The 26,646-nt window shown below is 40.1% G+C and overlaps 1 protein-coding gene across 3 annotated transcripts in view; it reads right to left on the reverse strand.

The window, feature by feature from the left end:
* Window positions 1-26,646, reverse strand: part of cadpsa (Ca2+-dependent activator protein for secretion a) — a 216,688-nt gene that overhangs the window by 95,935 nt on the left and 94,107 nt on the right. For all 3 annotated transcript variants that reach the window (XM_084349251.1, XM_084349252.1, XM_084349250.1), the window contains exons 7-11: window positions 25,289-25,400; window positions 25,061-25,200; window positions 18,600-18,666; window positions 2,678-2,786; window positions 2,188-2,400 (exon numbers count right to left, since the gene is read on the reverse strand). In XM_084349251.1, coding sequence (XP_084205377.1) covers window positions 2,188-2,400; window positions 2,678-2,786; window positions 18,600-18,666; window positions 25,061-25,200; window positions 25,289-25,400 — 641 coding nt within the window. The remainder of the gene's footprint in view (window positions 1-2,187; window positions 2,401-2,677; window positions 2,787-18,599; window positions 18,667-25,060; window positions 25,201-25,288; window positions 25,401-26,646) is intronic.

The following is a 26,646-nucleotide window of genomic DNA, read 5'->3' on the forward strand; positions in this document are numbered from 1 at the left end:
ACACACTCAGAAACTGGATAGGCTTAGGTGGGACTGCTCTTAACCGGGTTTTATCCTACTTATCAGACAGAGTATTCAGGGTCACTATGGACAACTGTACTTCCTCAACTGCTCTGATGTTGGGTTGGGTCCAACAGGGCTCAGTCCTTGGTCCGATTTTGTTTAGTTTGTATTTGTTACCCCTTGGCCATGTTATTCACCATTTTACTTCTGCGTCATACCATTGCTATGCTGATGATTTGCAGATATATGTTTCTTTCAACCCTGAAAACCACAATAAGCTGGACTCTTTGCACTGCTGCCTTGCTGCCATTAAGGACTGGATACCCTCCAACTTCCTACAGCTAAACACAGGCAAGACTGAAGTATTGATCCAAATCATATTTCTAATACTGTCACCCCTCACCTTGGACCACTAATGACAACACAAAACAGTCCGCCAGAAACCCGGGCGTTGTTTTGATCAACATCTCAACTTCAAGGGGGATCGTGCTTTTATGGTTCTCTCTCCAACACTTATTATTTATTAATAACTATACCCACACTTTTTATATTTGTACATATATATACATACATGTATATACACTTCTATTTCTATTTCTGCTCTAGCTCTTCTTCTTAATTCTTGATTATATTGTTTATTTTTTTACTATTATGTTTGTTTATTGTTATATTGAACTGCCCTTTGGCGGCTGTGACGCACAAATTTCCCCATTTGTGGGACTTTCTGATTCTGAACAAACTCCCACTAAATATCAGAGCAGCTGAGTCAGTGCCACAATTTAAAAAGCTTTTAAAAACACACCTGTACAGACAAGCATTTGTATAATGTGTTTTCAAAGTCTTAATCTTGCTTCTTTATATTTTGTCTTATCTCTGCATTTTATATTTCTTGTTTACTGCTCTTTGCACTGGTATTGTATTTTTGTATTATTTCATTTTATTTGCTAATTTGTCTTTCTGGTACTGTATGATATTATATTCTGTGAAGCACCTTGTAATTTGATTTTGAAAGGTGCTATAGAAATAAAGTTTATCATTATTATTATTATTATTATTATTATTATTATTATTAAATATAGAGAGAGAATGAATAAAACTTAAACATGAACAATGAATGCAACTTGAATATATGGAATGAAAACTATTACAAACTAATATAACTACTAGCAGTATTCAGCAACATAAAAATGTTGAATATGAGGATTCTTAATAAAGCATCTGTGTAGATGTGAAGCCCCAACAGTTTTGATGATTCGATGAGTTTTGATTTTTATATATATGTATATATGGCAGCAAACTAATATTATGCAGATTTACCTGACAATTCATGTATAATGATGGCTAAACCATGAACAGAAACTCTTATACGGGACTTATACCATTGGTTTTTAGATTGGAATCAGATGTCAGTGTTTCTGTGACTTCATGGACAGACTGAAGGCTGCAGGAAAACTGTCTGACTTGACTGCAGCTTTTTGACTCTGCCCATTGCTGTTGCCGCCTGCTCTTGTCAGTTGTACGAGCCTCTTAAATACTGTGTGTATTCATATACTTGTAAGTCAGCTGTAACCAACAACCCATTCCTTTTCCACTATCTAGTATCAATCAATGTCAAATTTGAACTTGCACCATCTTGTAAATCTTTCTGATTTATTATAGCCTTTTGTTCAGTGTGGCACTTGCTGCAAGAAGTGTGTTATTATAAGCATGACAGGGACAAAATCTGGTAGCAGCAATCCCAAGTGATGAAGAGATAATGAACACCCTGGTGAATGCAATTATGGGCCTAAATAATACTGGTAACCTGTAATACTGTTCTACCAATTAGGAAATTAATTCACTATTTCATTGTGGATGACAAATTGCAGTGAATCTCACTGCCAGTTCCTACTTATCAGACAGATTTTAATATGAACAAAGTATTCAGATATTTCAGCTGATGCCATTTTAGGTTTCATTCAATATTCGCAGATTTGTATTAATATATTTAGACTTTCATTCCATAGAGTCAAATTTCACATATATAATACTTTATTAAATGGCATGCCATAACCTAATTCTAACACACATTGATTGAAGGGTGAAATGTTTTTCCTAAAAGTGTGATTAGATCAGCTAAAATGTCATATCATCAACATTTGTGTGGTGTGAGAAGAGACAGGTTTCTGACATTTGAAAACTTACAGAACTGAGATATAGGTGCATCGAGCTGGGGTGCTGTGCCTCCTCTTGAGTTGAGCTTCTGGACCTGGGTGGGAGGAACTGGCTTGTGTGACTGGCCAGTGGCTCGGTACATAGCCTGCACCCATAGGATCCGGTCCTGCTCATCATCACTGGCAAAGATCACAGTGTCACCCTCTTTCACAGCGTTGAAGAATGTCCGACCACCATCTAGACCTGAAGGATGGACAGTAGAAGAAGTTCTGAATTTGTTGCTCAACAGGATCACAAACAGGACAATAGAAAGCACAGAAATTACACAAATAGACAGAAAACCTTCAGAAATGTCCAGTTGACCGGCCCTAGCCAAAGTCAGTGAAAATACCTGTGTAGTTAAACGGTGGGTGTGCAGGAGCTTTAATAACAGATTTGCACTTCAAACTGTAATGCTTTTCTGACCTCAGCATTGCTTGTTGTCATGCACTGCACAGCTGTATGTTACGGCTGCTATTACCTGGCTGGGGGTCGGTGTAGTCTACAGTGTAGCCATCCAGTTGGAGAAGCTCCACAGGCTCGGCTTTCTTCTCTCTGTAGCTGCACATGGCGAAGGTGTACTGACTCACCTGCACCAATCACAGAGAGAACTGTTCAGCCATCAGCTGACTCAGAAGGAAATACATTTGCGGCAGTTGCTCTCCACCTACACCTTCTCCAACTACAAGACCCAGGGTATGATGGGAGACAGTATGATGTTTTAAAAAAACATTTCATATTTGAATTGGAGAGATTATATATCAAGTTTTTAATATTAGACTGATTTAATTATTGCAGTATTTATGGAAGAATTATCCTATTTTCAAGAGCGCCCCTATGGAGCGCTCAAAAAAACGGCGAAGGAATGCACCCAAGGCGGCATCCGTCATTTGATTGGTCCACACTCTAGCTGTCTCACTATTGGCTGGTGAAACACAATATTTTAAGTGCAAGGAGGGACAGCCTTGAGTCTGAGCAGATACCTCAACCTGAGAGGACGTGCTTGTTCTGAGTGCGTGCACATTAGATTAGAGCGTGCAGACTTTAGATCTGAGCGAGCACAGGACATATTTGAATGCGAGCGAAATTTTTGTGTGCAAGAAGAAATGTGAGCACAAGCATGTGATTTTTGAGTTCAAGCACACATTTTGAAAGAAAGCAGCAGACATCTCAGTGCGAGCACAAAATGTGAGCATGAGGAGAATAAATCTGAGCACGAGACGGAGCTGTGTCACTGAAAAGGAATGAAATCATGCTCTCAAACTGAAAATCTGAATCTCAATAAAGAAAGGATAATTCTTCCATAGTATTTAGCAACATAAAAATGTCAGATGTAAGGATTCTTAAAATAAAAAAAGGAAAGAAATCACAGATTGCCTATAATGCATTTTAATATGCTACCCTGTCATGATTAATACAGTTGGAGACTGCATATAAACTGATATCCAGGACTAATACCATTGTTTTTTTAAAAGTTAGATTTCCTGGACAGACTGAAGACTGCAGGAAAACTGTCCTGTTTGTCTCTGCCCATTGATGCTGCCGCCTGCTCTAGTCCATTTTGTAGCGAGGAGCAGTTCATCTTGAACGAGCCTAATAAATACTGTGTGCATTCATATACTGTTTAGTCTCATAATCAGCAACCCATTTCCTTTCCCACTATCTAGTATCAACCATATAAAAATCATTCAATATAAAAAATAAAAGCAAACAAAAGTTAATAAAAAATACAACATGACAAAAAAAACATCATTATCAGGGGACAGCTTTTGCAGTAACAGTAACAGTAGAGTTTTTTAACCGCATTTAAAAAAGTGACCACATTATGAGATGGAAACTCACAGGGAAACATTCATCAGTGACAATAAACCTGAGTCTACAATCTTTCAGAGACATTCTGTCATTGCCACACTCATATCCATTACAGTATGTCCTTTAAATTGAAATATCATATAAGTTGCTTTAAAGAGATAAATATCAAAATACTCAAAGGTGCGCACCTTCCACGAAAATGATGAAATGAATAATATAGCTCTTCTTTATCAGAATAGTTTTCAGTATCATAGAGAAAGACAAAGTCCATGTCAAGTCACATCTCTTCAACCTCCCTCCAGGAGGCAGATACAACATGGCAGCACCAAAAAGTGGAAGCACTGACTCAGATTACAAAATAACAAATAAACAACATACCATGTTTAGTGTCTCTAGGTAGGCTCATTTATTGCTTATTTATTCATTTTAAAGTAAAATTTTTATGTGAGAAATATGAAAATAAGTTAAGCTAGGCTGCCTGCAGTATGACGAATATCAAATATGTCAAAACATGTGTTTGTAGTAATTGTTAGGGTGTGTTTGTGTTGGGCTGGAGTCTAGTTAGCAGACATGTACGTTAATAATGAATTTTAGAAGAAATACGCATAACTTTTAACATGAAGTGAAAGATGTAGGCGTGTAAGACCAGTATACAGTTACAGTACATTTTTTTAGTACTGTAACCTAGAGTAAGGATATTAAACCCAAGCAGAAACTGTAATTCCTCTTATTTGCCTACTTAATGAAGTGAAAATGTATTTCATGGACCAGAAGCTGCATTATGAGAAGAGATGTGAAAAAGAAAAGACACTTTTGACTGGCTCTTCTGCATCTACTCTTTGGCTATATCTGGCACCAACCCAACTTCGGCTCCACACTGATCTGACCTCCTGATCTCGGATCATACAATGCCACCCTCCTATCGACCAGCTCTTCTCCACTCCCAACGCAGCGCAGCAATGGGTCCTCTTCAAAAGAAGCAAGAGGAGAGGCAAACCATGGTCTCCATTGCCAGATGCTCTTGAACTGGGCAATAAGTAGAAATAAGTTCAGAGACAGAGGAGACTGTAAGACCAAGCTCTCCGCAGAGATCTGACCAGGCTGGACTGTCCCCTCCTGACCACCCCCCTCCACAGTCCTCGGCTACCACTGCTACTCCCGGCCCTGCATCATCTCTGCTGTCTACTCTGTGAGTTAGAGCAGCTTCTCTCAGTTAGAACAGGCACTGCAGATAGTGTTAGACAGCTTGCAGATAGCTTGTGTGCCCTGGTCAGCAGTCACCCCGCCCGACTGCTAATCAGTTTTCTGTCCTCGCTAGCCCAGTTGCGTACATGCCTCGCCAGCCCCTGCTGACAGGGCTAAACTCCACATGCTAGTGATAGGAGACTCTATTACCCGCAACGTTAAGTTAACGTCGTCAGCCAATGTGCGTTGCTTACCTGGGGCCGGAGCTTCCGACATAGAGGCTAATCTTAGGGTGCTGGCATCAAGCAGGGGGAAACAGGGAACCCAGGCACACAGCACCATAAGCTACAGCAACATTGTAATTCATAAATCAATCAATCAATAAATCAACAATGTCCATGCGAAGCAGTCTGGGATCACAAAAGATAGCCTAGTCAGGACTTTTCAGGCAGCTAGAAAGATGCGTCGGCATCGATTAATTGTCTGTGGTCCATTACCCCAGCGGGGTAATGATGAGATGTACAGTAGGCTTACAGCTATGAACTGTTGGCTGGCGCATCACTGTAGGGAGCAGGGATACAGGTTTGTGGATAACAACCTCTTTCTGGGGTCTTTCTGTGGCTAAACTTACTCAAAAACCACAGTCTGTGAGCTGTGCACCCTTTATTGCAAATGATTTTTTATTTATTTATTTCGTAATAAAATTGATGAGATTAGAATTAAAATCATCTCATCATCTCTGGCTTCCTCAGCAAAGTTGATTGTAAGACATCCTTATGAAATGCAATAAGAAAAACTCAAACCAGATTTTATCACTCTCATCGACAACTTGCTCGTTACAGGTAAACAATGTGTAATTTTGGTCCTGCTACCCCCATCCCTGCTTTGGTGAGGACTAATTCAGTTGTGTCTGTCTACTACATATCTGGCCCAATGGTTGTTTTAAGTCAAGGGGCATCCCCTTTGTGGACAGTTTCATGTCATTTTTGAATCAGTCTGAACTTTTCGGCCTTCACCGCAACCACACAGGCTCACAACTTTTGTCCAGGAACATTAAACTTACTTTGGTCTCCACACCAGGTAAGACCTATTCTCTATTTGCCTGTTGCATCTTTTAATTGTAGTTGTGCTACCTCTGATAATGATGTCATTATTCCTGTTCTTATTAGCAACTTTGCAGTTTTATCCTCTGATCTCTCCCCTACTAGATCTTTTGACAAAATACCAACTCTCTGTTAAGGATGCAAAAGCAATATACTTTTTTTAGTATTATTGAAAATGGCTGCCATGACCCAAAAATCCTTGTCAGCACCATTAACTCCATTACAAACGCTCCTTCTAGACCTAGCCTGGAACCCTTAACACTAAGCTGCGAAGACTTCAAAAAAATTCTCCTTCGACAAAATTGACAATATTAATATCAGATAGAAAACCTCTCCCTCTGATAGGGTTTTTGTAAATCCACTTAAGAGTCCACCAGCATTTGACAATTTTCTGCCCATTTCCCTTCCCCAGCCTGACAAAATTATTTCTAATATGAAGTCCACAACCAGCTGCCTTGATATAATTCCGACTAAGGTGCTGAAAGAGGTTTTTGGGTAAATTGGTCTGAGTATACTATATATTCCTAACAGCTCTCTTCTTTTCTTTTCTTACCAGAAATGTACCACACTCACTTAAACACACCGTTGTTCAACCCCTATTAATGGAAACTTAATTAACTAACACCAAACAATTTCAGACCTATCTCAAAACTTTTTTTCAGTAAAGTACTGGATAAAGTAGTCCTTCAACAGATCGTCCCTTTCCTCAATAGCAACATATTTTTGCATTTCTTTCAGGCAAACCACAGCACAAAATCTGCATTGTTGAGGGTAACCAACGATCTGGTAGTGGCCGATGGTGGCCTCACCTCAATTTTGGTCCTGTTAGATCTCAGTGCAACTTTGGACACAGTGGACCATGCAATACTGTTTGGCGTTGGGTTGGCGTCTTGATTGGTTCCAATCTTACATACGTAACAAATAGGATCTTCTCTGTCTCTGGTAACAACTCATCTTCTACCCGTGTATTTCTAATTTGGTGTCCCTCAAGGCTCAGTCCTTGGTCCCCTCCTGTTTTCCATCTACTGTATATGCTTCCCTTAAGTAAAATGATTCAGAACCACAATGTCATTTCACTGTTACGCAGATGACACCCAGCTGTAACAAGCTGTAGCTCCCGATTCAACCCAACGACCAAAGTGGACCGACTATCCACCGCTAAATGTCTAGATGATATAAAGGGATGGATAATAATATCTCACTACAATTAAATGAAAACAAAACAGAGATAATAGTTTCACCCACCAGCTCCTCCAGCACCACTACCTAGTCCCTCAATCAACTATCTAATCACATAAGCCATGCAAAAAACCTTGGAGTAATATTCAATAATACCCTGAAATTTGATAAACAAATTAGTACATTATTCAAATCCAACTTCTTTCAACTCAGAATCGCATCTAAGATCATAACATTCCTTCTGCCTGAAGATTTAGAAAAAGTCATCCATGCCTTTATATCATCAAGATTCCACTATTGCATTATCTTTATTTTGGTATCAACCAGGCTCCATACACCACTCACAACTAAAGTCCAGAATGCAGCAGCCAGAGTCCTATGCAGATCCAAAAGAAGGGAACACATTAGACCTGTATTAGCATCTTAACACTGGCCCGGTATCGAATCCCCTACAAGATTTTTCTGTTTGTGTAAACAGCCCTTGCTGCATTACAGAACTTCTACCCTCAGGTCATCAGATCAAAGACTCTTAACTACCTCACCATCTCACCGACAATCTTTTGGTGAAAGATACATATAAGAACAGCAGACTCTCTTGACTCCTTTAAAAAATGTCCTAAGACTCACTTTTATTCCTTTGCCTTCCTCTGCAGTTGATTCCTGACATGATTTGCATCCTATCGTAATCAATTAATGCCTGTGCATGTGTGAGTATATGTGTGTGTGTGTGCAGGATTGTGGTGCTATTTATCTGTTTAAGTACTGGAGTGCACCTTTAACCTTTGTAGCTATTCCAAAAGATTAAATGATGTTTTGCTACCTTCATCCTTACAAGTTAATGTTACCTAGCTATAAACTGGAGTGAAAATTCACAAAGACTACCAGTACTTTAAAGGTGAAACATCTATTTTATTACATTTACTAATGATGATCAAGTATTCCAATGGTAAGTCAAAATTATGAGAGAAAACACCATAATCGTGAGATAAAAGGTAGAGATTATGAAAAAAAGTCAAAATTATGAAAAAAAAAGTCAAAATTAGGAGATAAGTCATTATTATGAGACCAAACGTCAACATTTTGAAATAGAAATCAGAATTCTGTGAAAAATGTCCACTGTATGTATGTATGTATATATATATTTTATTTATATATACATATATATATAAAAATGTTTAATATACATATATATATAGATAGATAGATGTATATGTGTGTGTATATGTGTATACATTTTTCTAATTTCTATTTCAAAATTTTGACTTTTGGTCTCATAATGACTTTACCTTTTCTACCTTTTATCTCATGATTATCGCTTTTTCTCTTATAATTAGGACTTACCGTCGGAATGTTTGATCATCATTAGTTCATTTGTTTTCATCTTCTTTGACTGGCGGGCTTCCACGGTGAAGTTTGTCACCGTGAACCTCACACAAAGCCTGGCACAGGACACTTTTGGAGTAGGTGACAACAGAAAGTGTGACTGCAGCAGGTAGGCTGATAGTTTATTCAAAGCTGCTGCTGTGCACTGTAACTTTTGTCATGTTTCTCCCACTGTGAATATTTTTGCTGCTGAAAATGTCAGAGCAGAAACTTCTGATTGACTCTGTGCCCAAAGCCTGGATAAGTCATGTTTTAAATGAATATGGGTCCATAGTTTGTTGGCTCAGGTCCTAAATGCAGTTGCTGCTTCTGTAACTCTAAGTTACTAGTTTTGAGTGTGTAGGTCAGTGAAATGCAGCCCCTCGGTCCTCACACACAGACTGAATGACAGGACGATACTCTACATGCTTGTTACATACATGTCACATAATGTAACGAGTTGCTCGTGCCACAGCTTTGCTGAGAAGATGACAACCTCTGCTCAAAACATGCCATTCAACTAACTAGTTTTAGCAATTCATCACTTTAATATGTTAACATTCAACTGGATTATGCAAACTGTGACCATATTATTTCCTCACTTGGAAACCAGTGCGCTCCGGCAGCACTACACCACTGTGTGTGTGTGTGTGTGCTCACGTACTGTACATTTGTATGTGTGCACAGTATATTTATTCACGTATTTTAAATACTCATGTCTCGTGAAAATGTCTTATTTCCTCTATTGCTGCTTTTCGCGTTTGTTGTAGACTTTTTTTTATGTTTTCTGTAAAGCACTTTGGTACAAACCCTGTTTTTTTTAAGGCGCAATACTACTTTTACAAATTACCTCCTTTCACATTGCCAGTGGATGACTTTACCTTAAATTTTTTTTCCCGCTTGTGTGTCCCATTTGTCATCACGCACCGGAAATACAGGGAACAGTAGAAAGTAGCAGATCATATACCTAGTCAGAATAGATCCAGAAGGCCTGAGAAGACCTTAGAAGACCGGAGCTGATAAGAGAAGTTACTGAGGAGTGAGGCATCTAGCTTCTTTCTGATCTCTGAGGAGTTGTGCGTGTGCTGTACCGATCAGGCAGCTGACACATAGTAAGCCACAAACAAGGATGTTCAAGTGCTGCTTGACATAGAGTGATGGAAAGACATTAACAAGCCAATTGGGCTGTCACATTTTATTTGAAATTTGAACATTCGTCCGAAGGTGGGACGATAAGTTCCTATTCGAATGTAATGACGTTATGTAATGACTGTTCGAAATCAAAAATTACAGTCTTAAGGGCGACACACTGTTCAAAGTAATTTGCCTTGTGATCCAGCAGAGGGCGCTCTAAAACTTCACTATCAGCTTGACCTACTGCATGCCCTATTGACCCTTGACCTATCAATTCAGCTAGTAATGTTATTTTGTTTACAATGAAAATGGAGGACACTAGCGAAGGGGGGTATAAAAGGGGTATAAGGTATTCCAGTTGTATGGGGCATTAAACCGCAGTCACTAATTCACATCTTTATGTGGGAACACTGATGGCTAGGTGGCCTTGTTTAACTAACTAGTCTTGCTTCAGTTCTACCCAAGCTCCACCTTGCCTGTTTTTGATTAGCAGGTAGATAGCCAGAGTCGGGCACTTCCAAGATGGCAATGGCCGGCACCGACTTCAAAAAAACGAATGGATGACATCACAGTGGCTTTTGTCCACAATTTTTTGTCACTGATTCAACCATGAGGATACAACCCTACATTTCCAACTTGTTTTGGAATTGATGAAGAGAAATTCAGGAGAATTTTAAAGGGGGGAAACTATATGTAATTCCTTTGAAATTAAATGCATCAGTCAAGTAGAAAACAGACACTTGCAAGACACACACAGGAGAGAGAGTGAGGCCAGAGAGAGAGTCAGAAAAAGAGGGAGGGGGTATGTATGCGACAGCTGTGTTACTTGTAGTGGACCTCTCATGTGCATGTGTGTTATGATAATCACATTATAATAAAGTGGCTGAATCAGAAGGTTAACTTGAAGAGGTATACAGGGAAAAGATTTGTGTTCATGACCAGCAATAATGAGTTCGGAATAAGAAAATAGTGAATAGAGAGGCTGTGTGTGTACGTGCATGCATGCTTGTGTGTGTGCATGCAAGATAAAGAGTATAAAGCCATCTTTTGTTTTCATACAAATGTAAATGTTTGTTTGAAACCACTTGAAAAGGGTTTCATCAGAGACAACTCAAGACAGACATGTTGAACATGTGAGGGTTTAAAAGTTTGAAAGACTTTAACTAAAGATCCAGAGAGCTGTAATTGCATAACTTAATATGACTATATTGACGTTGGACTCCCTAAGAACCTGGTATTTCACCCGGGGGTGGCGCCTTACGTCCTGTGTAACATAGAGTGATGCACTTTTTTGATGGTGATCATCACTGCTACTGTCCAGTGTGAAACCAAAAGTGAATGCCGATTTATTCATTTAATCCAGATCTGTGATCTTTTCCAAAACCTAACATAGTATTTTTATTGCTTAAACCTAACCAAACTGCAACTAAAAAGTGGAAATACTGCTTTCAATACCTGAAAACAATAAATTGAAGTCCAATAGTAAAAAGCCATAAAACAAAATTCTAAATTACATTACAGTGTTGCCCACACACAAATTATGTGAGCTTTTTTACACTGATTTACCTAAAGGCCTACCTTTCCAAAGGGTTTTCCAGCAGAAAACTTCTCATAAAAATGATGTTACAAGGCAGGATATCACCTTACATATACATGGATGAGGTTAAATACACAAATGATTGAAAAACAACATGAACTCAGAACAACGCCCATCTGCATGATGTACCATGTTTTTAGGGAGTTATATATTGACTCAGCCAGCATAATGAGGCTCTTGGGTGGGTGGAGAACATACTCAATTCTAAACATGATGCATAGTTTATTTTATCCAAAATGAATTCATCATAATTCATAGCCAGATTACAAAAGTAACAAATGCCAACTTCATTGTTTTTGAATCCTCATCAGGTCCAGGTCTGAAGATGAATTAAAGATGGTTAAATAAACTTAATTTGTTTGTAGATGGTCTGCTGGGACAATCCCCAGTGGATGGATTCTAATGTATTTAGCCCAGAGCTGCCCAAAATGGGGTGCACAGGCCAAATTTCACCATCCATGTGGTTCATTTTGGCCAGATATTTCAAACTAAAATAGGATAAAAAATCATTTTAAAAAATGTGTGCTGTATTATATGTTTTAGGTAAACATGCTCTGTAAATATATAGAATCCCTAATCATTAATTATTTTTCAAAATCTGAGCACCATGCGGGGTTAATTAAAAGAACTTGGGCTCCAAGTAACAATTTCTTTCTTAATGATACAAGAGGTGTTTGCTTTTGGCCATTGGCCCACCATTAAACTACAGTTTTGGCCCTCCAAGGGAGAAAGTTTGGGTACACCCGATTTAGTCACTCCCTGATATTTCTTCTAGTGCCCCATAACCCAAAACTTGGGTTTCCTCTGGTGTATCTCTCAGTCTAAAATGTGAACTTCATCCATAAGATAATGAATCTCATTTGTAACTTGTTTTTGAAAAGTGCTATATAAATAAAGTTATTGTTAATTCATGTAACAAAGTGTTTTGCAAAGGCATAAAAGCAAGAGAAATGACACCTATAAAAAAAAAATGCCCTTAAAGACATAAAAAAGGAAGAATGACCAATTCAGGATGAATAGAGATTTAAAAGAAAAAACAGAGGATCTCTTCCAGCAGCTCGTTCCAAAGTCATGTGGCCCTGACTGCTAGGCTCCCTGGTTTTTAGGTTTGACTTAGGAAGTACTAACAGATGGAGGAGGGGCTGCATTCAGGCTCAAAGGAAGTCAGTGAGTCAATGATGTAATTAGGGGCAAACCCAAATTGTGCTTTAAAAGTAATCATTAAAATTTACAAAATCAATTCTAAAATGTGTAGGTGACCAATCAAGAGATGCAACGGGCTTCCTGCAGCAGTTTGGAAAGGTTGTATTGAGTGAGACAGGAAGACAGCAAGTTACAGTAATCTAAGCAGGATGCAATGACAGTATGACAGTTTCCAGCTTCTTAGTGACTAATAGGGATCTCATTTTTGAGATAATACAAAGTTGCAGAAATTCCTGCAAGAGAGCACTAACCAGTGTTAGTAACAAGAGGTGTAGTGACTCTACTGCTAGCTGTAGCTGGCCTGCTGCTACTGTAGCTGCCAGTCATACCAGCCTGTCGTCACAAATCACAAGCCCTGGCCAATCCGTCACAGTTGCCACCTCTGCCGCTGCAAGTGGTAGCTCTCAGTTGAGCTGCAGCTGCATTGTGTGTGTGTGTGTGTGTGTGTGTGTGTGTGTGTGTGTGTGTGTGTGTGTGTGTGTGCGCTTGTGTGTGACAAATGAGATTCCCCACGACAACACTGATGAGACCTGAGGCCAAGTAAAGGATGGAGGGAACCGGACTGACTCTCCAGCAGCTCCCTTGCCTCCAGGACACCACAGTGGCAAAACAGAGTCTAAACTACCGACCCCCCCTCTACCCATACCCCAAAACACTGGCTTCCTTTCTCTCTCTCTCTCCCTGAACTGTCAGTCAGCAGAGAAGAGAGCGAGAGGGGGAGAGACAGTGATAAAGATAGAGTGAAAGGGCTTGCTACAGTCGTTTATAGTCACATCATTACAGGAAACACATGGACATAAATACTGGAGATGATTTGCTGGATGTGGCATATGTTCACAAACAAACTTCAGAAGCCAAAAGCAAATATCTCTAATATTCTCTTCATCTCTGACATGGGCTCAGAGTTTTTATTCAGAACCAGCATCCATCTTTTTTTTTTTCCCTGTTAATTTTTTTCTTTTTTTTTCCTCAATATGACAAGTTTTTCCTCACTCGAGTCGAGGGTCTAAGGACAAAGGATGTTGTTCACTATGCAGATTGTAAAGCCCACTGGGGCAATGTGATTGTGATTTTGGGCTGTATAAATAAAATTGATTTGAACCAAAAATATACATACATACCCTGCTATTCTTAATATTTTTAGGCATTGAGTTAAATTAACTCTGATATTACAGTTAAGTAATTGAACTGAAAATTAATAAATTAATAGAACTGAGTTTAAATAATTTAGACTAAATTAAATTTAATTGAAATTAAATGAAGGTATGTGAGTTGATGCTAAGCGAACTAAAGTTAAACGGCTTGAATTAAATTAAAATGAACGGATAGAAATTATACTAAGCTGAGCTGAATTCAAGTGAATTCAAATTGATTGAAATCAATTGAAGTGACACGAACTTAACTAAACTGCACTGAACTCAACTGAACTAAACTGAACTGAATTGAAGTGAACTGGATGACCGATGTGGACATATGTGCAGTTCAATTCAGTCCACCATGAACACGCAAGGTTTAGCTGATCTGTAATCTGCCTCGGACACTCAGGCTAAAACCATTGTACTGATTATGAACTAATGGAGGAGGAGGGAGCATGGGGGTGGGTGTGGCATGGGGGTGAATAAAGGATAGAGAGGAAGAGTAGAGCATGAGGAAGGTAGAGAAGATGAATAGGTTGAAGTGAAAGATGTAGAGGGGGGAAAGAAAAAGTAATCGATGAAAGAAGGGGAGGAATGTCAAGAGACTGGAGTAGATGAATATTGGGAAACAGAGCTGAGATGTGGAAAGTGTCTTATACTCCTATTTCAGTTCCTTGCTATGTTGTTTGGACTAAATTCATACACATAAGCATGCAGGTCTACAAACAATCTGACAGGCAACAATCTGTTACTGTAGATTCTGCACAATCTTCACAACATCGGGAGGACATGTCTGTTCCTCACCCAGGAGGCAGCTCAGGTTCTGGTCCAGGCTTTTGTCACCTCACCTCAACTACTGCCACTCACTGCTGGCTGCCGTGCCTGCACATGCCATCTGACCTCTGCAGCACATCCAGAATGCAGCAGCCTGGCTGGTCTTACACCAGCCCAAGTTCTCTCACACTACAGTGCTTCTCCACACCCTGCACTGGCTACTGGTGACTGCTCAAAACTGATTCAAGTCTCTGGTACTTGCCTACTATTTCACAGCTCAGGCCCATTCTACATCCAGGACATAGTGAAACCATACACCACAGCCCTTCACTATACTCTACTGCTGCTAACTGGTTTGACACTCCCTCAAAATGAATCCCAACTGTTTCCTGTCCTGGCTGCACAATGGTGGAACTATACATGACTCAGGAACTTTGCCAATACCATTATCAGTGACAGAGTCTGCTGTCCACAAGAGACATCCAAAGGTAGAAACAATGACTACTTACGTACTTTTCACTTTATACCTGTTTCTTTTGCCTCTGCACTGACGCCTTACAATGTTGGTCTCTTAAATGTGAGCTTCATTGGTAATAACTTCTACATCATTATTGATTTTATTGTTTGTAATATTCTGACCTTTTTTATGATCCCTGAGACATGGCTGTCACCAGGGGACACTGTTTAATTCATTTCAAGTTTTAAGTTTTTTAATTATTAGCCCTCCCATTTTACTTTGCATCTTAATATATAGATCACTGATAGTCAATTTTATCTCTGAGTTTTCGAGGCTTTGTCAATTGTCACACCTAGCTATGACAGGGTGCTTATACTTGGTGATTTTAACATTTAATGTGTGCTGTCCTTCCCACCCCTTCACCCCTGTAAAGCTGTTTTTTAAAGTTTCACTACAGCTCCCCATTCATAGCCCCTGCTGTCCAACGCACTCTTCTAAACGCCAGATCTGCAGTTAAATTCTGTGACGTCTTGGTTAGACTGATTTAATGAGTCTAAGAATAATCAGCGCCTATCTATCCTTGACCAAACTGCACCGTTTAAAACTGGGAAACTTAACTTCTCCTGGCTGAATGATCACACCCCAACCCTTAAATGAGTGTAGAACATATTAATGGCAACTGAAGAGCAAACAATTTAAATGGCATATAAGAACCTTAAAAAACAGATGTAAAGTTATCAGAAAGCAGTTCTGGGTGAAAAGTCAGCCTATTTTTTAGAAATGATTTCCATAATTCTAAAGTTCTCTTTAAGGGAATTGCTTCCATTTTAATGGTCCCCCCACTTCCTCTCTTGAAGCTGATGCTGTACTGTCTGAAATATTCCTCACTCATTTTCTTAAACAAATAGGAAATATCAGATCCCACATTCACCATTCTCCACTTAGTCTTCGATATGAACTCATCCTCCTACATCTTAGTAGGATTGTTCATCCTCTGCTGAAGAAACCCAATTTGGACCACTTGTCCTTAGGTAATACAGACCAATCTCCAAATTGTCTTTTATACCTAAGGTCTTGGAGAAAATAATGTCATCTCCTTAATGGATTGTTTTGACCAGTCGAGTACTGAAACTGCACTTATTAAAGTTACTAATGACCTACTCTTCACTGTGGATCGAGGTGATAGCTCAGTTGAGTTCTTTCAGGTGCACGTGCTGTCTTTGATCACAATATCTTCTTGCATCTCTTGGAGACTTGGGTCAGCATCAAAGGTACAGCTCTAAGTTTGTTTCACTCATATCTCTCCAACAGAACCTTTTCACTTGCCCTTGGAAACACTACTTCTTTAACAGCTAACTTGTGGTGTCCCTCAAGGCTCCGTTTTTGGTCCCCTTCCGTTTCCTATTTATATGCTGCCTCTGGGCCAGATTATTCAAAATCATAAATTGTCTTACCAACCTGTCTCTCAGATATAATTGTTATTATTCCAAATTTTGGCAGTCTGTCAAATAATATTACGCAGGCTGCTGGGAATCTAGGTGTAATCTATGATGCTAACCTGTGCTTTGATAGTCAAGTAAAAAATGTTGTCGAGTCATATTTCTTTCACCTCAACATAATCTAAAATTAAAATGTTTTTTTTGCACATGTAGTGGATTTTGGACGTGATGACCATGACATTAATTTTGGGCTGCCAAGGGGATGAGCAAAACTTAAAGGATATGGATTCAGATTAAAGTGTGTAGTAGAAAAGCAAAATGATGACAGATTGCCAACAGTAATTATTTACTTAGCATCAAAAAGCAGTGAGCAAAAAAAAGTGCATCATCTTTAACACAGAAACAAAAAGTATGTAGTTGCTGTACGTGTACTAACAGCATGTGTACTTAAACACACACAGCAATAGTCAGACAGTGTCTATACTCCTCAAGACAAACATCCATGCACATCCACAGACTGACATAAAAACAAACAAACACACACACTCTGTCTCTCACACACACACACACACACACACACACACACACACACACACACACACACACACATACACACACACACACACACACACACACGAGTGCTCAGTCTATTGACCAGTATTTGTCACTTGCTATATATTTAGCTGGGAGCGAGTGAGAGGCTTCAAGTTGGCGGTGCTCAGGCTTTTCTAGCTGCAAGTGTTAGGCCAGCTAGTGTTCACTCGACTTTGTCAATCCCCTGTCAACTTGTAGCTCTGAGACATATCCTCTGCAACGCACAAGAGACAAGCTGTACCCCCCCTCCTGCTGCCCACCTCCCAATGCAGAGCCACCAGGAAATGGCTGCTACCGTCCCCCACACCCCCACCACCCCATCTCCTGACAAAAGCCTGCTTGGCCTCTCCATCATTTCTCTGACAGCCGAGGGAAGACAGCTTGGCTGCATCTCTCTTTCTCGCTGCAGACACAACATGTGGGCAGTGAAAATATTATCACCATAAAGCACAACTGATGTTAAAGGCTGCTCAGGATTCTCTCTTGGGTATAATCAGATTCTCAGCATGTTTTCTTGTCAGTCTAAATTTGATTTTGTAGTTTTGAAAGTATGATATATAGCAAGGATCTTGAAAACATGTACATATATTTGTTAAGTATCTTTCTCTAATCTGATAACTAAAGGAGCTATGAGTGTGAACTGGTCCATCACTGATGCATCTTCTCCTGTTCTTATAGATTTAAGATAGAAAAGCTTATGGCTAGTTGAACAAATCTTCAAGAACCCGGTTGTTAGAGCACCCACCCTGTGACCCTGTGAACTTTGTCAGACCTCTGACTGGATATAACTGGCCACAGCTGCTAAGCAGCCTAATAGCTTCAAGACAACATATAACCAAATATTACATCAATTATCAATCTGCTTTAACTTGATTAGAAAGAACATCAATATCGCTAAGAATGATATACTTTTATCCAATATCCTAATTTCTTGAGTGTTCTGTAGATTTTGAGAAATTATCAATCAATCAATCAATCAATCAATCTTCATTTGTATAGTGCCAATTCACAACAAAAGTTATCTCACTGACACTTTCCAATTGGAGCAGGTTTAGGTCATACTCTTTAAAAGTAAAGAGCATTAAATACTCTCTAAAGACGTGTCCCTCTATCGCCTGCAACAGCATGTAGTTTTAATATATACATTTATATCTAGGTCAAAACAGGGCTGCAACTGAACAATATTTTGTTGTAAGTGGATGATGATGATGATTATAAATTACTCATGACATTTTCTTTCATGAATGGCAAAGTGGCAACCTATAAACATCAGTGATGCTACGGCTCATTCAAACAACCAATTGTGCCTACTCACCTACTGTATGTAGTGTGCCATTTGTGGTTGTGATTTGTTGTGTTTGACTTGTATAATGTAGGAACCAAAGAAATAAAATCCAGTGAAAGTATGACTCTGCTATATGGGCTTACCTGAACCAGCACAAAGAATCTTTTCTTCCATCTTTTCCACACATTTTTGCCAATAGCCCAAAGGTACCTGTTGGATTAAAAAACACTAATTTAGACAAAACACAAAACACAATTTTTCAGTGCAGCTGCTGTAGACTGAATGGAATATTTTTGCCTCTTTCTGGTCTGCCAGGCTGATATGACAGAAGTCTGATGCACTGGGCCATATCCACAGAGAGGATACAAAGAGTGTTACTGTAGTGCATCTACTAACCTCTCCTGGTAAAAAAACATTACTGCAACCAGGCGCATTCTAAAAATCCCAGAGCATCACATCTCAATCTTTTATTCTTTGCTCTGTGGCTTGTGTCTTAGTTGACAGAACTTTCTGGAGGCAGATATTTGTCATATTTGTCAATGCCACTTTTCCATTTATGTGCACCTATAAAGTGTCTGTGAGGCAGCATGCTCAGTACCAGATCCATGGACCATGGCCATCTAAAATGCAGTGCAGCCATCTTTTATCAACACCTGTGTAAAATGTAAAAAAAAAAAAAAATGTCTGCAATGAGAGAGAGTATAGACTAGTTATTATGACTGTTGCTCTTTCTTATACTGGCAATAGACAACTTTTTTGCTTTAAGTTATCATTCTGAAGTAAATCCTGAGTGCACAGTGGAACGGGCGTAGAAAAATGACACCACCCCTGTATCCCCAGGTAACAGTGGAAAACTGGAATAACTGTAGAAACTCACCGCAAAAGAAAAGCAAGACAAAAAGGCGAAGAGGGAGAGTGATAGAAACCGATTTAAAACAAGAGTGAAGGGACAGGCAAACAGACGGGCAATCATTCGATGTTCCCCTGTTGATATGTGTTTCCCCTTTCTACCTGGACCTGATACAGTGTAAAACTGTTATTCTTTCTACTGGATCAGTAAATAATAAAAATACCTACTAATTAATACAAACAGTTGTTTTACTCCGCCATTACATAGCACTGAAATCACGGTTTCTAGGTCAAATTAGGATTCTTACAGTTGTTTTTTGCTTTGGACAGTCCAGGCTGCTAATGGTAGCCATGTGTCTTTTACTTTCATTCTAACGACTGGGCAAAATTATGAAATGCACTCATAATATGAGCACATACCTTAAGCATCATTGTAACTGTTGGGACTTAAGAACTTTTTGAAACTTTTTGCAAACAAGACATTTTTGAGAAACAGGATATAATGTGGGTACGACTAAACAAATTCATTATTTCAAGTTAGAAGTTTGTGTGAAATCACAAAGTATAGCTAAATCTTGTAACACAGAACAAACACATAATGTATAATGTAATCTCAATATACTGTATATCCAGAGTCACGGATATGACGCAATTGTACATGTGTTTGGCTCCAGTAGAATGGATATGTAAGCAGGGTCTACTGGAAGTACGGTGAATGCAGACATTTAGTGTCTAGCGACCACACAAAAACACAAATCAAAAAGACCTGTGATCTGCTCATGGACATACATGTGGTGAAACTGTTGTGTGTTGTGTGATGCTGTGACCATGCAGTATAAGATGTAACACATGATTCATCATGCTCACACATTGTCTAATTAGGGTCAAATGGTTGGTCATGTTGCTAAAGACTCCTTGCCTGAAACTCCCCAACCCAAACCAATTTGCTTATGATGTTTCTGTTAAATCTTACCTTAAAAGTGTCTAACTATTTAATATTGTATTTTCACTACTGACTTCCGTATATCTGCCCCATAAATCTGCATCTGGAACTTGCACATATGCTAGTTATCCCAATCAAAAACAACTATTTCTATTGTGCGTCATTATGCAGAAGGAAAATTCTACATATTTCTTATGTGAAAACCATATTAGCTATACCTGCAAGTTAATGCCAGCTACAGAGAACTACCACATTCTTTTGTGACATTTTCTAAAATTTGATATTGCGAGCTGAAAGTCTGTCATTAAAAGAAAATCATCTCACTAATGCTACATTTAGTCTTTTCTTTTTACAAATCTAAGTGCGTATTAGGTTTGTTGTGTTGAGTTTTTGTTCAGATTTGACTTGAAAGCATGACACAGAAAGAGAAGGACAGGAAAGGGGCCTTCGTTGTAAAAGAACATCTGAGGGTGAGGACCCCAGTTTGATTTGTCTCTGCTGCTCCCAGCCTAACTGCCGGTCTCCCTGGTTAGCCTACCTCAGCTTGCCTCAGCGTGCCTTTCCCCGCAGTTTCTCCCAGAGCTGTTTCTGCCTGTCGTCCTAAATAAACCAGCATCCATGAGGTGACACATGAGGGCCCTGCCTGTGTGCTGAGCACAGAGTAGTACCAGCAACAGGGCACAGGGAGGCAGTGCGGGCATCTTACAGGGCAGCCCAGCAGCTTCCTCCGAGGCTCCCAAAAGAAAGCATATGGAGGGAAGGGAGGGGGAAGGCAGACAAGCAGCTCCTCATAGCTACCGGCAGAAGGGCAGCACTTTCAAGCAGGAAGTGTGTGTGCTCCATTATGTATAAAAGACTGCCACACAACTCAGGTTAGCATTTGTTTTCCAGTTCACAGCAGATCTCACTGTAGGCTGACTGTGGGCATCATTAAATATGCTCAAGTGATAGATAGTAAGCACTGTCCAGTCAAATACTTTAATGCAAATTACAATTTCTGCTAGCTCAATTGCCCCTGCTAGCAGAGAGAAGATGCAGAGCCATTAATGACCCAGCAACTGTATACTGACAGCTGAAATGGCGTTCCCATCAACTGGTCATAGCCTGGTTTAGTCAGTGGTGGTACACTTGTCCGAGGGTTCAGAAACAGATGTCACACTGTAGTTCTGTCCCAATACCAACACTCTAGGTGCTATTTAGATGGTCTAAAGCACAGCGCACCAGTGCGTTCATGGCGTGTCCAAGTCCATTTTGCTAGTTAAACAGCAGGTAATCTGGGCTCAAAGTGAGGTGCACGGCGTAAAGAGGTGGTTGTTAGACTCTGTGTTAGTCATGTGTGTGTTTTGGGCAGAACATAAATCAAACCAATCTGAGTGCCATCTCCCATTCCCTTTAAGATCTAGGTGAACCAGGACCTGAGACATTAAACAGTAGCAGTCCTCTTCGCTGAGGGACAGGTATGTGATCCTCTGCTGCTGGAGCCTCTGCCCCGCTGTTTCACAACCATCTGTCCCATCAACAACTCTGTTTGACTGCATATGACAAAATACACTGATATTTAATGGAGGAGGAGGAGGAGGAGCGCTGCTGTGTCCCTGTGTGTGTGCTTGGATCTCATTCTGTGGATCAGCTGGGACGGGTCATAAAAAGTATCATCCTGATCAATAACGGTGGGATGAGAGGGGAGAAATATGTCTTTAATGAGGAAAATATTAATGACATTACCTGCAGTGATCCTCCAGCAGCAGAAACCATATGTGTATCTGTACATTAACATGCACATTTGTGCACGAGGAACATCTGATAAACTTCATTGATTGATTAAAACTTCTGACTTGTTTCCTTTGGAGAGTTTATAACTACAGCTTTTAATTTTGCTAATTAAATGTGCCACGATATGTGTTACAGTGAAATGTTTACAATGACTGAAAGCAGCCTCTCAAATGATAAAATCAGAGTGTATGAACGGTGTGAACCCGCCTGTGTAGGAGCATCTAATGCATCCTTTAAACATCAGGAAACAGACTGCACCTTTGACTTATGACCAGCTTTTTGTTGGTCTATGGCGCTGACACTTTCTGCTGCCTCAAGATAGCAACCCCCCATCAGTGCGCCTGACCACACCTTACTTTAAGACCAAGGTGGGCGCAAGTACATTTACAATTTACACAACGTGGGCCCTGGGCATGAAAATGACAACTGTGTCAGTTTGAAACTAGCAATGACACTTGTGCTGCGTGGTGCGCTGCTTTGCACCCAGCATAAGATAGACCCTTGCAGTTTTGACCACTAAAGTGCACTGGCATCTTTCCATTACCTCTGCTGGCCTGGCTCTACTCGGTTTGACTTGGCACACGTGGCAGGGAACAATTACAACAGGGCTACCTGCTTGAAGGTGTATCTTAAACTGAGACGTGCTTGGCTTGTGTAGTGGTCAGAGAAGCTGCTGTAAACACTCTTCCTTCTCACTGTGATAACACTAATGAAGCTCCTTTAATTTTTTTTGCACTCGTTTAATTTCCTATAAATTCTTTACACAATAAAACTCCTCCATTAATCAGTTATTTAAAAGCTTTTATTATGAAGAAGCAAAATCAGGAAATGCTGAGTTTTCACCTTTAGGTTTGAAGGTACGAACAGGGACACTGGAGAGAGGCTAGACTCCTTTCTCTCAGGTTGTCTCTGTGATTTTTTGTAGGCCAATTGTTCATTGGCGGTTTTAACACGGCGCAGTAATAAGTCAGATCATTATGCATAATAGTAAGCTATTCAGAGCTTTTGAAATGTCTATCTAACAACAGAAGGTGGAAATCATTTTTCCTGGTGTTACCCATATACTTGTCATATTAAATCATCTGATTGTAAGGTACTTAGAGAAAAAAAAAAAAAGACTCCCACTCTCCCTGCAAGAAAGCAGTCATATTGTTACTGCAGTCAAACAGCTTCTCGGGCTCAAAGATTGCTGGGTGTGATTGTGTCCAATCAGGAAGGCAGCTGTCATAATGTTGTCAAATACAGCTTTGTTTATCCTGCTATGACATGTCAAATAGCAAGCAGTGAAAATGGTCCATTAAATGAGGTGCAATCACTCAACCATGAACTAACAGACACAGCGGCTATCTTGACCTGTCATACAGTATCAGGCACAAAACACAGGTGCACTTATTAAATAAATGATGACTGCATCCCATTTAGCTTGAGCAGTTCCAGCCCTACTGCATGATAGCTGACTGGGACAGCTTCCTGGAAAACATCACAGAATAGGGATATCATTAACACTGTTGGTTTCATGCTTTACCAGCTATAAGTTAAACTATTTTTAAGTGAGATCTACTGGAAAGACATGTACATTGTCTAAACCAGAGCGATAATATTAAAAAGGAAATGGTTTGTACATGCCACTCAGACTTCAGAGGAGGTGTATCAGGAAAACTCAGTGGAGATATTTGTTTGAGTGCATCATTGGTGAGTAGAGCCTTTAATAGACACATGCTCTTCCTGATGTGTAAATGATAACATTTATTATGACGTGTTCCAGTAAACCATGCTAATGAATGAGCATGCACAACACCAAAGCCCCATAAATGGTTCACCTCAATGGAAAGCAGCTATTATAAATTCAACATCTTACAATTTCAGCAGTGTATATAATGATTCTATCAGTGTCACTGTCATCACTATTTCCTCAGCATGTAAACTATGGGCAGTTGCACAATTCAAAATCTTATCAAATGGGGTCCATTGCCTCATATTGATATTCTGTGGCTTCATGACTATAAAATGTTGCAGAGCTCATCATAAAACAGTTAATATGTCACATCTTTCACTGGAGTGGAAAATTAAATCAGTGTAGTTACAACTGACAGCCACAAGAGGGAAGCAAACCATTATCTTTTGGGCAGTGCACCTGAACATTAAAGTTAAAGTGATAGTGTGGCATTTTGACGTCAACCTGAGGCATCTGACACGATTCAAGGATGTAAAAGTGCCACTGTTTTAACTGACATAAACCAAGGTAGATTTGTTCATGTGGAGCACTAGGATGTAATACCCCAATTTACACCCTGCAATATCACCCCGGCAACATCTTTTTGGTACTTTCGTTTTAACTAACATTCACCATTTGTCTGAGTCATGGCCTGGAAGTGGACAATAACCTGAGACTTTGTCCTTACATTCTTCTGTCTCCTCATCATCACACATTAAGCTTGGTGAGCGTAGCCCCATTTAACACCACTGTGGTAAATACAAATCAGAGGTCTGTAACAATTTGTCAGATGTAATGTAGGTGCTAACTACATACAAAACCATTGACACCATAACAATGTGTAATGTCTTAAAAACTTGTATGTTGAAGTAAACATGTATGTAACACTGTGATCCTACCCTCTCATTGAAGTTACATATTGCAGAAACAAGTGATAGGGGGGCAAAGTTGCAGAGACAAAGACACCATTCACCCTATTACAAGACACTGTACCATCAAAATGATTTAAAGCTGTTATTTTAAGATAAAAATGTTGAATAATGTTGCTTTAAACAAGAGCAATATTACATTTTAACACTATGACAATGTTTTAAAAACCCTGAATTTTGTAGTCTCACAAAAGTAAAGCAGGCGGTGTGAGGTCTTAGTTTAACCAGCTGTACACACAGCTGATACACTTAACACAAATAATAAGTGTTCCCAGGGGTTTTCTGGTTAGGGTAGTGTAAAGAGCCTTGATGACATAAACAACTATAAAATGAAAATAAATGTCTCATTTCAGAGTCACCGAGGACACCAGCAGGCAGAATCTTATTGTCACTTACCCACAATGCTTCATGTTCTGTGGTTTGTCCATGCGGATGGCCAGTTTGATCCTGAGGTCATTGTCTGGGCAGCCTTTAGACACTGTCATCTTGTGGAGCTCAGACTGCTTGGGACTGTTGGGAGTCGGATGGAGTACAACCTGGAGCAGTCATAATAAAAATAATAATATATGTGAGCTATAAAACATATGCTTTACAAAGTAGCCAAATTATCATTTCTTTTCTTACCTTCCCCAGCTCCTTATCTTCCAGAGCCAACACTCCTGTGCTCTCAGTAAACAGCTTCACCTTCACAGCAGGTAATGGCTGGGTGGTGGTGAAGTCACCCTGGGTGCCCCAACTACATGCACACAGAAACACACACACACACACACACACACACACATACCAACAATCATAAAAACACCCAGTTGTTGAGATGACAATGTTCCTAGGGCTGTTGCTCTGTCACTTAGCATCTGACCAGCTCAGCTGCTGTTTACAGCAGATCCAGCTAAACCAAATTGCAGGGCTTTAAAACCCAGCTGCTGAGCTGGAAGTGATCGCTCTGACCAGTTCAGGTCTGACTCAGGCATATACATGAAAGAGTTAATTGACTTCCAACCACATTATCTCGGTGTGTTAGTGTTAATGTTACGATTTCAGTCGGACTAACATGTTTACATGGACTTTAAAATCCTCGCCCAGTAGCTGCAAGCAAGACAGCAGAACCCAATGGTGCCGTGGATGCCACATTAACTCTGTAGAACCTGGAAAAGGTACAAGGAGCATTCCATGAAGCTCCTGCACAGATTTCTGAAACGGGAAGTCCTTTTAAAGCAGCCCAGGAGGTGGCTACTTTCCCGGTGGAGTGAGCTACCAGATTTCCCAGGACTGGGAGGTTCTGCCTAGAATAGGCATCAGAGATAGAAACAAACACTGTTAGACACTGGGAGCCCCACATTCTTCCCACTGAAGTAAACAAAGAGCTGGGCGTGTTAGCACTCAGAGACTGAGTGTGCCCTCACAGGACACAAAGTCAGCAGGCCAGGGTCCCCCTGTGTGAGAGCAGGATTTGGTTCAAATGCACTGATCTCAACCACCTGGTTTACCGCCTTAGGTAAAAATTAGGGATTTGGCTAGAGAGACACCTGTGTCATCAGCCTTCCATCGCAAGCAGTCCTCACTAACAGACAGAGCATGTAGCTCACCCACCCTTTTGGCCGAACAAATGGCCAATAGGAAAGACATTTTGTGAGAAAGAGACTTATTGTCTGATTTCCCTACAGGTTCATATGGAGCTTGAGGCAGGGATCTAAGCACCAGAGGGAGGTCCCATGGCAGAGACCTGAGCATTCTGCCTGGTCACAGGCGATATGCCCCCCTAGTAAACTGGGACACCAAGGGGTTTCTGCCCACTGTAACATCCCCCACTAAGTCGTGGAAGAAAGATATGGCGGCCATGTACACCTTAATTGTGCTGGCTGCCCTTCCCGAGTCCAAGAGAGACTGCAGAAAACAGAGGATTAGTTGGATGGAGCAAGTGGCTTGGTTGTTTTGCCTATTGCTGCATCATGAGGAGAACACCCTCCACCTATGACCATAGT

Source organism: Pagrus pagrus, assembly GCF_965226575.1.
Source record: "Pagrus pagrus genome assembly, chromosome: 3".
NCBI lineage: Eukaryota > Metazoa > Chordata > Actinopteri > Spariformes > Sparidae > Pagrus > Pagrus pagrus.